Source organism: Marmota flaviventris, chromosome 3 (assembly GCF_047511675.1).
Source record: "Marmota flaviventris isolate mMarFla1 chromosome 3, mMarFla1.hap1, whole genome shotgun sequence".
NCBI lineage: Eukaryota > Metazoa > Chordata > Mammalia > Rodentia > Sciuridae > Marmota > Marmota flaviventris.
The window spans coordinates 137,633,619-137,648,004 of NC_092500.1; the positions used below are offsets into that span (position 1 = coordinate 137,633,619).

The 14,386-nt window shown below is 39.3% G+C and overlaps 1 protein-coding gene across 1 annotated transcript in view; it reads right to left on the minus strand.

Moving 5' to 3' along the window:
* Mtmr7 (myotubularin related protein 7) overlaps positions 1-14,386 on the minus strand; it is a 64,481-nt gene that overhangs the window by 31,113 nt on the left and 18,982 nt on the right. Inside the window, exons 5-6 of the mRNA XM_027954690.3 lie at positions 10,664-10,798; positions 1,822-1,954 (exon numbers count right to left, since the gene is read on the minus strand). Coding sequence (XP_027810491.3) covers positions 1,822-1,954; positions 10,664-10,798 — 268 coding nt within the window. The remainder of the gene's footprint in view (positions 1-1,821; positions 1,955-10,663; positions 10,799-14,386) is intronic.

Consider the following 14,386-nt stretch of genomic DNA (forward strand, 5'->3'; position numbering starts at 1 on the left):
GCTGCCTCCAGAATGTGGTCAGTTTGCTTGTCCTTTAGAAAAAAACAGTCAGTCAGACCATAGGGATAAGCACTGAGAAACCAAATAAATGCCAATTTGAAAACTGAAGTCAATTTTATATGTTATAAGCATTTCTGTGTGCAACTTTTTGCGTAGAAGATGTTCTCAAAAGCCAATTTAGAAAGTACTAAATGAAAAATGTAAAACTTATCAACATAAAGGGTTTTTATGAGTCTAACAATGATGAGTGTTCTTCATACTGAAGTTTCTATAAAGATTGCCCCTTCTATAACAGTATCAAGCTAGCTCAATTTTTCAAGGGGTAAAAAGCTTACATCAAAGATAGCCAGACTTCTCATTAAAATCTCTAGAAGTGTAAGAAGCTCAAATAATCATACCCAGAGTATTGCCATTGTGACCTAAGAGACTGCAGATTACGTGAAGAACCAGATGGAGGTAATTCTAGGACTGTGATTTTTCTTTCTTTCTTTTTTTTTTCAGTTGAAGGGAAGGATTAATTCTAAACATTCAAATGCCCAAATTTTCTTTCCAGTGCCATGGATGGAACCCAGGGCTTTGCACACACTAGGCAAGTGTCCTACCACTGAGTTATACCCCCAGACCTCAAATGCTCAATTTTAAAGTGTTTGCAATCACAGCATCAAACTGTTGCAATAATAAAGGCCCACAGAAATTACTAACCCAATCCCCCCATTTTACAGCAAGTAACAGAGCCCCAACTAAATTAACTGATGTGCTCAAAGTTTCATAATTACTGATATAAACTAGAGAGGCCAGAAAAGAGAATGGACATTAGGTCTGTCTGAGACGCTCAAGATCCCCCAGCCTCACTACGCCCTGCCCTTCTAATTATATGGAGAACTACATAAGTAACTGAAAGCAAGTGTGCATTTCTAGAAAAAAAAATCAGTACCTTCTTTATCCATCTACACCCCAGGCTCCACATTTCCTACTGCGAGAGCCCACTTTCCTAGCACTCAGCTGTGCTCACCAGAAGGACACACATAGCATTTAGAGGCAAGGCAAAAGCCATGGCTTTTGAATCCTCCTCTTCCTCTTCTTAGTTGGTTCTGGTGTCAGAAATGATGGACAATGGCAATAGATTCTTCCATGGGTCTTTATGATCACAAGGGGCATAAGACAGGATCCAGTTTTGCTCGAAATGCACATTTTCTGCTGATCAGTTATGGCTGTATGAATAACTGTTTTATGTGTCATCTATTTCATTTCCTCTCCACAAAAGCATGCAGAGTGTGTGTGCAAGTTTTGTTGCTACATGTGCTAGTGCTGGGGGGTGGTATATATGTGTGTATTGCAGCAGTTGCTGCCATTCAGAAATGAGTTCAAGGACTTCCAATACCCGCCCTTCTAAAGGTCACTCAGCAAGTGAGAGATACAATTTATTAACCTGATTTCCACACAAAAACAGCAATTAAAGAATTGATTTAAATGTAGCATCATTTTCTCTAAAGGTCCTTGAATGTGGGTCTGACTAATGTGGGGAAGAAAAAAATAAATCCCTGTGCACTTTTATCTTAGATGTTGAGTGCCACTGAAGTGTCCCTGACTGCTAATCAAGTGACAAAACCACTTCACAGTAATAGTTAAAGGAAAAAAGAGACTATTGAATGTTTCAAGAATCACAGCAACATGATACTTTTCCAAGCTTATGACACCTATGTAAACAGCATCATTGGGGGAAAAAAAAGTTTAAAATCAAAAGACTATCTAATTTCATTCTGGAATCAAGATATGTAATTCTATTTTTTTTTAAATGCTGTGCATAGGGAAATGGATTACCTTCCAGCATTTTCTGCAGACTGTTCCTCATGACATGGATGTTCTCTATCCCGATAAACTGAAACTTGATATTGGAATAATTGTCTTCATTCTCATAGCCTTTCCCTGCAGCACGATTTGCCATTGCATTAAGCTGCAGTGGTCAGCAAAACAGAATAGTTATCAATTATATTCAGGCCACGAAACAACCAAAACATTTTACAGATATTCATAAAAACATTCAAAATCATGTGCAGAAACATAATATGATATAAATCACTGGGACACTCTACTGAGCTATGTAGTTCCAGGGACTCACACTGAGCTTTTATTTCAACAGCATGAATTTGTTGGCATGCACAACATTTTCTTAGCTGGGAAGCATTCTATAGATAAACCCTCCTGGAGATGCCTCTTGCAGTTTACTGTCAGAGGTGCCAAACTGAATGTGGAATTCTGTGATGGAGCCAAGTTGTTCCGATTTAATAACATATCTTACAACCTACAGATTGGCAGAATATCAGCAGATACAGCTGTCAACATAATGCTCTATAAGTTACATTATGGTACCTTCCAATATGATACTGCAATAAACATGTTATCAAATGTCACATTCATTCTAATTTGCCAACAAGGATCCCCCAGATACCCAACTAAACCTTGAGCAGGAATCACTGAATAAAGTGAAAAGAGGAATGCAGACACTTGCCAGCCACTATTTAAATCCAGGCGCCTAATAAATGGGCTTTTCTCCCCTTTGTCACTTTCATTATCATAATTTTGCACACGAGAAGTTAGAGGTTTCTTAGTTCAAACTGATAATGGATTCTGAAGAAATTTATTAAGTCCAAAATCTCTCTGCCTAAGCTCTATGTAGTAAAATGAAGAAGGGGACAAGTCCTGCCTTGTCCTGGGAAATGCATCCATTTCTAGATGGACATGCGTCTGCTAATACTCCACTGTTGCTGTTGGCCTAAGCAGACTGTGACATCTTCAGAAACATTTTCACTGACTCTTCTGCTCACCCAACAAAGGGCAGCAGGGATAGCCCAGGGAGAGAACCTATGCCAAGATCACACTATCACAAAAAAAATGATCACTTTTAAGAGCATGATGCAAAGCAATACTTTCAAAAAAGTAAATTAAGTTAAAAACACATATATTCTTTGACCCAGATCTCCTACTTCTGATAATCTGACAAAATTTCAAAAGTACCAGCACATAATGACAATGTTTAAGAATGTTTATTATAATATTTTTATAATAGTGAAAGACTTAAAACCCATTAATTCCTCAATAGAGCAATGACTGGATAAATTACAGTTTACTTTTACCCTAGACTACTATCAGGTGTCAAGAAGGATACATGTTTGTGTGTGTGTGTATATATATATATATGTGTGTGTGTGTGTGTGTGTGTGTGTGAGGGTGTAATTCATATAATTATCCATTTCTAATAAAAGCAAATTTACAGATATGCATTTATGTTTATGCATATTTATTAAGCAAAATAAAATATATGGAAGAATATGCTGATCTGGCAACCATTATAGCACAAAGACAGAGGGTGGAAAGTGGCAGGGAAACACCATTTATAAACCTTAGATACTCCTGTATTCCTTCACTATTACAAAGAACATACATTAACTTTGTAATTTAAATAACAAATATAAATGTATCAAAGTTTAAAAATAAAACAGCGAAGGTAAGCCACTGCCATAGAGGTTCCCAGGCTCCCATTTCCTTTTTTTTTTTTTTTTGGTATGGGGATTGAACCCAGGGGTGCTTAACCACTGGACCACACCTCCAGCCCATTTTATATTTTATTTAGAGATAGGGTCTTTCTAAGTTGCTTAGAGCCTCAACAAGTTGCTAAGGCTGCTCTGAACTCATGAACTTCCTGCCTCAGCCTCCTGAGCCTCTGGAATTACAGGTATGTGCTACCATGCCAGACCCAGGGACTCCCATCTCAATAGCAGCCTGGCTCCATGATTCAGTTCATGTGGCATCAGTTCATTGGGGGAATGTCAGTACCTTGGGGCACTGTTCCCTGTCTAAAAAGGAGTCACCTTTCCCCTAATAAAACAGGCTTTAGGCTTAATCAAGGAAACACCTCAATCATATATCTTAAAGACAACTTATGTTTATTTTTTTTAATTTTAAATATTTTAAGGGAATTTTTAAAAAAAAAAATTACTTATAGGCATGTTCTTCTAAAACTATGCATTATAAAATGTCACTGCTTTATATAAGCGTTTTTCAGAGCTGCTGGTTTATCCCTTACAACAAGCTTCATAAAACAGAACAAATTAATAAGATACTTGCAAGTATCCTTATGTTACATGAACCTTGTGTTTATCCTGTTTCTTGAATAATTCAAGTTAAGCCTGCTCAACACATACCACAGAGACACTCTTTCAAAAAAGTGAAATAAAATACTAATGCTATTATTTTAATCTATAATTGATTCCATGTTCACATTTTTTTAATATTTATTTTTTAGTTATAGTTGGACACAATACTTTTATGTCACTTATTTATTTTTTTATGTGGTGCTGAGGATCGAATCCAAGGTCTCACATGTGCAAGGTGAGCGCTCTACCTCTGAGCCACAACCCCAGTCCCTCCATGTTTTTAAACCATCAATTATAGATGGTGGGAGAATTGATTGGTAGTCTTCCTTAAAAACAAAGGAGCAAACACAGGGAAATCTTGGGAGCAAGTGTGTATTTCACATAATGAACAGAAGGTGGCAATATTTAATCTACCATCCCAAGTGTAATTTTTGTCAGGAGTTTCACCTACTTACAGGATCTATAACCATAATGTGACAAAAGCTGAAACCCCAAAGCAGGAAACACAGTTTTACAATTTGAAAATATTCAAAAAGTTACCCTAGTATTTATATATATATGTATATGGAAAATATGCTGTTTGATGATAACAGCATAAAGGGTGCACAGAAGCTCATAAATCAAACAAAAGAAACTTGGTTGTTTCTCAATGAACTGTGTGCCAGGCACTGAGTACAATGATAAGATGCACAAGAATCTACTTCTGCTGTCCCGAGCTTACAATTGCGATGGAAAGGAGAGCACAGAGTATCAAAAGATAACAGACAATCCCCCGAGTGAACGGCAGAGACAGCGACACCGCAGGAGTTCGAGTCCAGAGCAACCCAGTGTGGGCTACTGTTTCATGAGAGTGGAAGCTCAGGCTGGACTTCAAGCACAGAGGAGGACCTTCAAGATGAAGCAAGAGGAGGAGAGGTACAGGGACAGGGGCAGGTCAGTATCAGTGAGCCATCCATTCCGAGTGGAGCAGAAGTTCATCTATGGCAGCAGAAGCAAGAGAGGAAGCTCAAAAGCATTTAGGGTACTCTGCAAATAGACTCACTTAAGAAATTTAAATTTTTAACCGAGATAGCAGAGAATGACTGAGGAATTTCTTAGCGTGCTTAAATAGAAAAAAAAAAATGAGATTTATTTAGTGTCCACAACAGAGAATATCCACCAGAATGAGAAGAGAGTGGAGCAGGCAGGCACCGAAACATTCAGTGGTGAATGAGAGGAGGGGTAGAGAACATAAGCCCCATGGAGACCTGTCAGGCTCACTGATGGTCAAATCCCTGCACCTCATTTAGGGCCATACCCCTACTACACAGAACGGGAACTTCATGAAGATTGATTGACTGACTGATTAACTGGATAAGTGATTGAATAACAGAATGAAGTAAGAGATGAGTAGACCAAGACTGTAAAGAAACAACGTCAGATTCACCCCCAACCCTCAATCAATCAAACCTCTGAAAACACAAGAGTTCATCTTGATCTCAAGTTAAAGGGCAGGCTGGTCACTATCTTAGGCTTGGAGTGTAAGATTTCAGCAGTTACATTTTATGCCTAAGTAACAACGGGTCCTCATCTGGCATAGTTGGGAAACGACAACAAACGCTGATCTCATAGGAGGAGGACTGGGCCATGCCCTGGTGTTTGTCCGGTGATGGTCCTTTTCCCTTCCTCCATCCATAACTGGTTCAGTGAAGAACCTTAGCTTGCAGCACAATGTGAAATTATGAGAAGATTTTATTTCTTACAACTACTGTCTCCAACTGAGCTGGTCAAAATTCCTCCTTTCCTACTTTGTAAGTAGATATCAGCTTGAGGGACATATTCAGATAGGAACCCAGGTATAATGCAAATAATCTCCCTCCCCCATTCTGGGCTGTGTGGACCAGTGAGAGCTTTGCTTTGGGACACCCTCCCTCCTCTCGCTCATCTAGGTTCTGTTAGTGTCGGGCAGCAGTGGTGAACAGCTCTTTGCAAAGCTAGGCAAGGTTGTGATTCTGTCTCTGTTTCCTGGATCACACTGAATGACCATCTCTGTGAATCTGCTAGGGCATGTGATGTGGGTTCTTGGAAGAGGAAGTTCACATGTCACTGACATGGAGATCCACTCTGGTGTGAGCCTGTTCCCTCAGCCTCCCTTGCCAGAAGATATCCCACAGTCACATGCAGCTAGAGACCCCCAGCAGGCAAGCTCTCTGAGGAAGGTTCTAGTAAGATAATTCATGTCCAGCTCGACTCACAGGAAATTTGCCCTAACAGAGAGCAGGAATGTGAACTGCTCCACTGCCCCCACACCCTGTCTCCCTCCCATTCTCTCTTCCTCTGCTTGCTGCCAGGATGGCCCTCAGCAAACACGATGTACATCTGATTATGAAATGAGATCCTAGATTCCCCTCTTTCTGGCAACCCTAATCTTTACAACTGAATTTCCCAAATCCAGTGAGTAGATAATGCCACCTAATCACCAATTCCAGAGAAAAAGAAAAACATCCCACGTGGCATCATGTCACGCCATAGGAAATCGTTGAGAAGGTGAAATTGGAGACCACACCCACAAAACAGTCTCTGGAGGTGCAACAAGGACAAAAGGCAGAGCACCAACTGAAGCCAGTGCCTGGCTCAGCACTTCCTCCACAGGGGCTGGTGTTCAAAGTACAGCTCAGAAACCTTTTTGCTTCTCTGGCCTTGGCCTGACTTTGGGTGAACTAATGGTTAGTTCTTCAGGTCTGAGTCTGCAGCTTCACTTGGTGTGTGCTCAGAAGTAACAATCCTCCTGAACCCTAACATGGGGATGAGGTTCCCCCGGGAAAGATTTTGTATACACACACACACACAGCGAAACAAAAAAAAAAAAAAAACCCACAAACCACCATGAACAGACAGGCCTGGATTTCAATCTGAATTTTGTGTGACCTTAGGTAAATTTGGACCTAAGCCCTTACCTACGAAATGAAAAATCTCCTAATTTGCAGGGTTCTCATGTTAAATGCGAAAGCACCTGGCAGTTTTTAAAAGCTCAGCAAAATCCAGAACATGAGAATGGTATGAACAAGGTTGAGATATAATGAGTTATCCCTCATTTTACAATCCAGCAAATACCGCATCAACGCCTTTGCAAATTTTCCTCATGCACCAAACTCTAGTGGTAATATGTGACCTCGAGGACATAATTTTTGAGGAGATATTCAATACGTGCTTGAGGACTTCACTACCTTTGCCTCCCATGATTGTATTGTCAATAAGCAATTTAGAAGGCTTTCACCTGAACAAGCTGCTCTGGAGGCTGTCCTATGGGGCTAGGACCTGACTCCTTCAGGCTGCCTCCAAAGCCTTTCTCTTTTTAATCAAACCTGTAAGCAACTTTAGGAAGTACCAGGTTTGCCACTGTCCACACCTTCTATGACTAACATGAACTCAGTCTCCCGGCTACCAAGGGAGCCTAACACACTCTGGAACAAAAATCAACATACACGATCTCTAAAATAATGAAAGCAGGAAGCAAACAGTTTAAAAATCATGTGAAGTGTGTGTGCAGGGATAAATACAAGAAGAGGGCCACCAATTTTCTTTAATGGATCAGTGTTGAACCACTTATCTCTTAGAGTAAACACACTAAGTGCTAAATATACCCTTCAAATCAAATCCTTTGGATTAATTTGTTTTAAATCTGGAATATGCCCGGCCCTACAGCTGCTACATTCTAGGGAAGGCTTACATAACACAGTGCAAACTTGCATCACTGGCTCTTAAATTAGCAGGTGAATCTGTCTGCCTTTATTTGAAGCTGGAAAAACAGGATAGGAAAAGGGCTTTCCAGTCTCTACTCAGTTAAAGCCCTGGTCTTCAGTATGTGTGTTGAAGAAGCAGGCATTCATTCATTCATCCTCTGTAACTACTAGGAAATTCAGAAGACCTCCACTTTACTTAGGGAAGGCAGTCAGCATTTGCAGGAAGGGGTTAAAGCGTGAGTCAGAGAGAAGGTCACAAACTGAAGGAGAACAGTACAAGTCAGAGATTTTTCTGGCAACTATCAAGTGAAAATCGTTAAGCTGAAAAGCTATTTTTTGTTTCTAGTTTGAAGCTTTTGCCTATGTGTTGTGCTTTGAGAGTGTATCTAAAAAGAAGGGATCTGGATGTGTAATCTACTAGAATGTGACTATGACCTGGCCGTAGCATGTTTCATGGCTGGTTTCCACGATTGATTTGCTGATCTGACATCTGAGAACAACTCCACCCTTACTACTCCACATGGCTATTCCATAGCACACTCTGATCAGAAACAGAATGGACTGTTCTGAGGCCAAGGGCCTGAGGAGAACACTGACATTACATGAGGAAAACATTACATTAAGTGATGGAGGAAATGAATCACAATATTTTTTAAAATGAGGCTCAGAGAAGCAGTGAAAATTACCAGGGTCTGAGTATCCACAAAAAGATCACATCCCATTCTCATTTTTTTTTCTCAAATTTCCACTGAGTACAGACTATAAATACTTATTTTTGATAATGTATGCTTCGAGTGACTGAAGATGTGGGTCCTATTTTTCTGTTCTTTTTTTGATGCTCTTTTTATTTTCTTGTGTTCCCCACCACCGCCAGCTGGTACTAGGGATTGAACCCAGGGCTTTGTGGGTACTAAGCAAATATTCTCCACTGAGCTATACTCAGCCCCTTTATGTTCATTTCTTAACAATTCACTGACTTATAATTCACATGCCATTGAATTCACCCATTGAAAGTGCAACTCAATGGCGTTTGGTATAGTCACATAGTTGTGCAACCATCACCATAATCTAATTTTAGAATATTTCCATCACCTCAAAGAACAATCTTCTTCACATTAGCAGTTGCCCCCCTCACATACCATTTCCTCCCATCCCCCCAGCCAAGGCAATAATCAGTTTATTTTCTATCACTGTGAATTCCCTGGGACATTTTATATAAATGGAACCTCCCAGTTGGGTGTCCTTTGGCATAGACTTCTTTCACTTAACAGCATTTTCAAGGTTCATCATATTGCAGTGTATCACCCCTTTTATAGCTGAATAATATTCCACTGAATGGATATACCACATTTTATAAATCCATTCTCAGTGGATTTATATTTTAGTGAATATTTATTTATTTCCACTTTTTGGGGGGTCTTATTAATAATGAATAAACATTCAAATACTAGTTTTATGTGGACATGTTTTTGTTTCTCTTAGGTATATATCTAGGAATGGAATTGCTGGTCACATTGTAATTCTATAACATTGAAGGTCCTTATGCTCTTTAAGCCTTTTTATGATGAAAAGAACTCCAACAGTAATTTTTTTTTCCTAATTTAAAAAGTAAAAAATTCTTAACATTCACCTCTCACCAACTACAGGTTTTGATATACACTTCCCCCCTCAGTTTTTTTATTTCCCAGTGGGATTATATTACACATCGTTCCTGCATCCTACTCTTGTTTAATGGTACCTGTTAGACTCCTTTCCTTTCCATACCCACATGGAGAGAAAGAGCTGCATGTGTATCTTCACTCTCATCAGTCATAGGTCCAGATGTATTTCATTATTGGATAGAAACTACAATGGGAAATATATCGAATAAAGGACATTTCATTCTGTCATCTCACTCCATGCAATACATTCACTGTACTTAGAGGTGATTCGTTTCTTTGTTTTCACTGGCATATCCCTCTGGGGACTCCGTTTTTTGACTGATTTTTTAAAAACTGGGTCTAAGGAGCTTAACTGGAAAACTGTACTGTACTCAGTTCTGTGCTTTTAAAAAAGTGAAGTTGAATGGGAGGGAAGTGAAAGATCACCTTGGCCTGCCCCTAGCTCTGTTATTTCCTACTGGAAGTTTCATCAAACTAGAAGATTAATACATAGGTAATTAAAAAATAACATTTTTCTAACAGACAAGTAAAAAGTTCTCTACCTCCCCAAAGCCTCCTTTCTCCATGGAATTTTAATAGCTTGCTATTTATCCTTCCAGATCTTACTCTATATACTTTTACATATGTACAGGTTTTTTACATAAATATAATAGTATACATATTATTTTGTGACTTTTTTAAACTTAACATTATATTTTGTAGCTCTTTCCAAATCATAGGTATAGATCACCACAAGTAGAATCTGAAAGCGTGTATCTGAATGCCTCACAAAAATTGAACTGCTGGAGCTCCACAGTAAACTTCTTATTGTCAGAGCAGAAAGAGGTGTTTTAGGAAAAAATCAAATGGTCCCTGGGTGTATTTAGGAGGGCAATTTCTAAAACTGAGCCAGCCTCATTTAATGTGCTCACAAAGCTAGGAGCAGGGGAAACAGAAAATGTGCTTGACACAGTCAGCCCTTCAGGAGCTTAGGCCCTCAGAAAGCAGCCCAGCAGGGCACCTGAGTACTGACCATGCAAAGACGAACAGCCCCTGGGCAGACCCAGCAGTGTAGACTGTCAGCTCTACCTGGACTCTGGCTGCCCACCGCAGAGCCGCACAGAGGCATTGGAATGGTGCCACTTACTTTAGGCCGAGTGTCCACAACGTAAATGAAGTCACTTCCTGGATTGGCTTTCCTGATGGCCTGGAGCATCTGCTCATCCTCCAGGCACCGTGCACTAAAGCCGGACAGGGGCTGGCTGCTCCGGCAGATGGAGGCCTGCGGGGAGAGCCACAGAGACACAGCAACATCAGGCAACTGCACCCAGAAGACTCTGGGAGTATCTCCCAAACAGAGACCCCTGGGTTCACCTACACCACACACCCGCTTATGAAAATAAGGTAACACTGTCTCTGGAAATCAAGATTTTTTAAATTTTTAATTCAGGTCAAAGAAACCACTTCATGTGCAAACAGTACAAAAACTCTTTGTGTAAGATATCAGGAATGTGTAAAGATGTTTAGATAAGATCAAAATTATGAAATTTAAAGCCATTTAAATAACCTACTTTCCTTTTCACTGGTATTGTTTCATTTTCCTGCCAAAAGCAGAAATACAAAATAAATATTCTAAAACTTATAGGATAGAGCTAATGGCAAGACCAGTAAAAAAAAAAAAATTAAAAAATACATACGCACACACATAGCTTTGTGCATGTATTTTTAATGCTATGCTGCTGGTCATTTTTTCAACTAACCTATTTAAAAACATCACCAGTACTAAAAAGCAATTCTAATTCTAAATGGTAAATTTTCACTGTAATGAAAGTCCAGGTTGCTGCCAGGTTTGGTACCAGCTTGACACAAATCTGTGCTGACTCTAGTGTGCTTAGAATCAAGGGGCTACTTTGGCATCAATCTGCATTCTTTACTGCACTGTCCTTACCCTGCAATTCTAACACGGTACATCAGCCTTCCATATTCATAGATCCCACATTAGTGGATCAAAATATTCAGGAAAAAATTGTGCCTGTACTAAATAAGTTCAGACTTTCTTTGGTCATTATAACAATATAGCATAATAACTACTTACAAAGTATTCACATTGCACTGGGTATTTTAAATGATCTAAAGAATATATTGCACAGGAGGATGCACTCAGGTCATACACAAAAACATGCTATTTTTGTATCATCAGACTCTGGTCTCTGAGGGGGATCCTTAAACCATTCCCCATTCAGGGATGGCAGTATACTGCAATGTTAAATGACATGTGGAAGAACACAAACCTACCCCTGAGTTGTGAATAAGTAAGTACAGATGAATATGCAGCTATAAAACATAAGGTTTTTTTACTTAAAAAATATTTTTTTAGTTGATAATAGACCTTTATTTTATTTATTTATATGTGGTACTTAGAATCGAACCCAGTGCCTCACACATGTTAGGCACTCTACCACTGAGCCAGAACTTCAGCCCAAAACCTATGGTTTTTTGGTAAAGTATCTTTTTGTAGATTTAAACTTTGCTTTAATGTTTAAATTAAATATATAAATCTCCCAATAAAATACATGAGTGACTCAAAGAACCTACCTTAAGTCTGCAATTCCCCTGGGTAGGAGGAGGCAGTAATCATGGTTGGTGAGAAGTGAACCCCTCCAGACAAGACTGAGAAGGGGAACCCCTTGTAGGAAATAGTCACCATGTGTCATTTCCTGCCCAACTGGCTTGATAATAGGGCTCCACCCATGGGAAGGTGCCCTTTCAGGGTCCAATTTCTAGCTTCCCAGTTCCTAAAGCCCAACTCAAGACAACTTGGCAAGGGCTTGCATTTCCCCAGAAGAATGTGGGCATCGGTACCCCTCAGTGGAGCAGGTAGGAACATTTCTCACCAGTCATAAACATCAAGAATCATAGACTGGCTAGACATATAGACATCTGAGGATGCCAGTTCCATTCTGAAGTAGAAAGGGACCATTACTGATGTGGTTTAAGGAAATTAGGACCTGGAGCTACACTCAGAATTCAGGAGGGCAGTGCATGGAAAATGGAAAACAAAGCAAAGGGGCAGCTGAGTCCCTTCCAAGACGTCTAGTTCTTGAATGTAGGGAGAGGAGAGGCCCAGAGGGTCTGAACATGGGAGAAGAGGACAGCAAACCAGGGCAAGACCCAGAAGCAAGGCAAAGAGAGACCAAAGGACACTGGGGAGCAAAGGACCAACAAATCGCCATAGATGGCTTGGCTTGGGGTCCGGCTTCCTTTCAGTAGTGGTCTTTATGGGGTCAGAGTCTGCCACCCTGCTCTGAGGGAATTCTGACTGGAGAGTGAATAATTCTGAGTTGGCTTCACAAGATATTTTATCTGGGTTAAAGAAATATTAGTTGAGGACGGCTAGCACCAGGTAACCTGTTAGATTCTATTAGAAGAGTTAAGCGAAGGGACCTTCTCTAAATGTAAGAATTGGTCTGTGAATGCACACACCTAAACTCACTAAGCCAGTGAGATTCCAACCATGAAATGAAGCAAATTAGTGACAACAACAGTTACCAATTACCTTCTGGGGCAGAGAAACTAGATTTAAATGAGGGGTTAATCGGAACAGTTATACTATGAAATGTGGCTAATACATTATAACAGACATGTTAAATGGACTTCATGCTAGTGTTTTTGTGGGTCATTTTCTGGACCTATGATGTGCTACAAAAAGAACTCCTCATTGACTCAGGGATTCCTCACATGCGGTTTTCAACTTTGTACCAAACAGTGAGTGTTTCTTCGTATCCTATAAACACTCTAGATAGTCGAGAGGTTAAGAAAGTATTACTAGGCCCTGGCAGCACTTCCTACAGGTGTCAAGGTCCTGAGAACAGAGGTTAAAACATCCCCAGTGGTATTATCAGGAAAGCTGCTTATTTACAAAGCTACTAATCATTAAAATCTACATGTTTTGAGTGCATATGTGGCAGGCACATGTTTAAGAACTTCACTTTTAATTTGGTGCCAACATACCTTATATACAAACAGAGATATAAAAATTGTGGTATATATGTGTATTAAGAATTGTAATGCAAAAAAAAAAGTACATGTATAGTGGCATAAATTGGCACGAACATACTTTATATACAGAGATATGAAAAATTGTGTTCTATATGCGTAATAAGGATTGTAACGCATTCCACTATTGTTGTGTATTTTAAAAATAAATTAATTTTAAAAAAAGAACTTCGTGTATTTTATTTAATCTTCTAATTATCATATATAGTAAGAGCTTTTATTATTTATAGATGAAGTGATGAAAGCACACAGAGGTTAAGGAACTTGTTCAAGATCACACAGTTAGTAATTAGTAAAACCATGATTTTCCTCCAGACAGTGTTTCCTGATCCTAAATTCTTACCCAAAAGTAGCACCCCCAGCAGAAAAATAAGCCAGATGGCCTAATACAGCATCAAGAGCAGCATTCAAGAAGATCTGGCTTTTAATCCTAGTTTTAGTCTCACTTACTATATGACCTTGGGTAATTTATGTATCTTTTCTAAATCTCAATTCTCGCATCTATAAAATAGTAATAAGATTAAAACCAAAGTGTGTGATAAAGTATACAACACTATAATACTCCTAGAATTGTGCCTATCACATAAGAGGTTTCAATGAATATTAGTGATAAAAAGAAAGGCTGTTTTTCTTAAGGAAATGTCCACTAGAAATCTTTAAGAGTTGTGTGTCCCAGAAATTTATGCTGGGAATTTAGAAAACCATGTGGTGCACAGTTTAAAGCAAACAACTCTCTTTTTTTAAAGATAATATAATAAGAAGAAAGAATGTACCAATTCTGAGAGCTCTTGATTACAAACATGCACAAAATTGT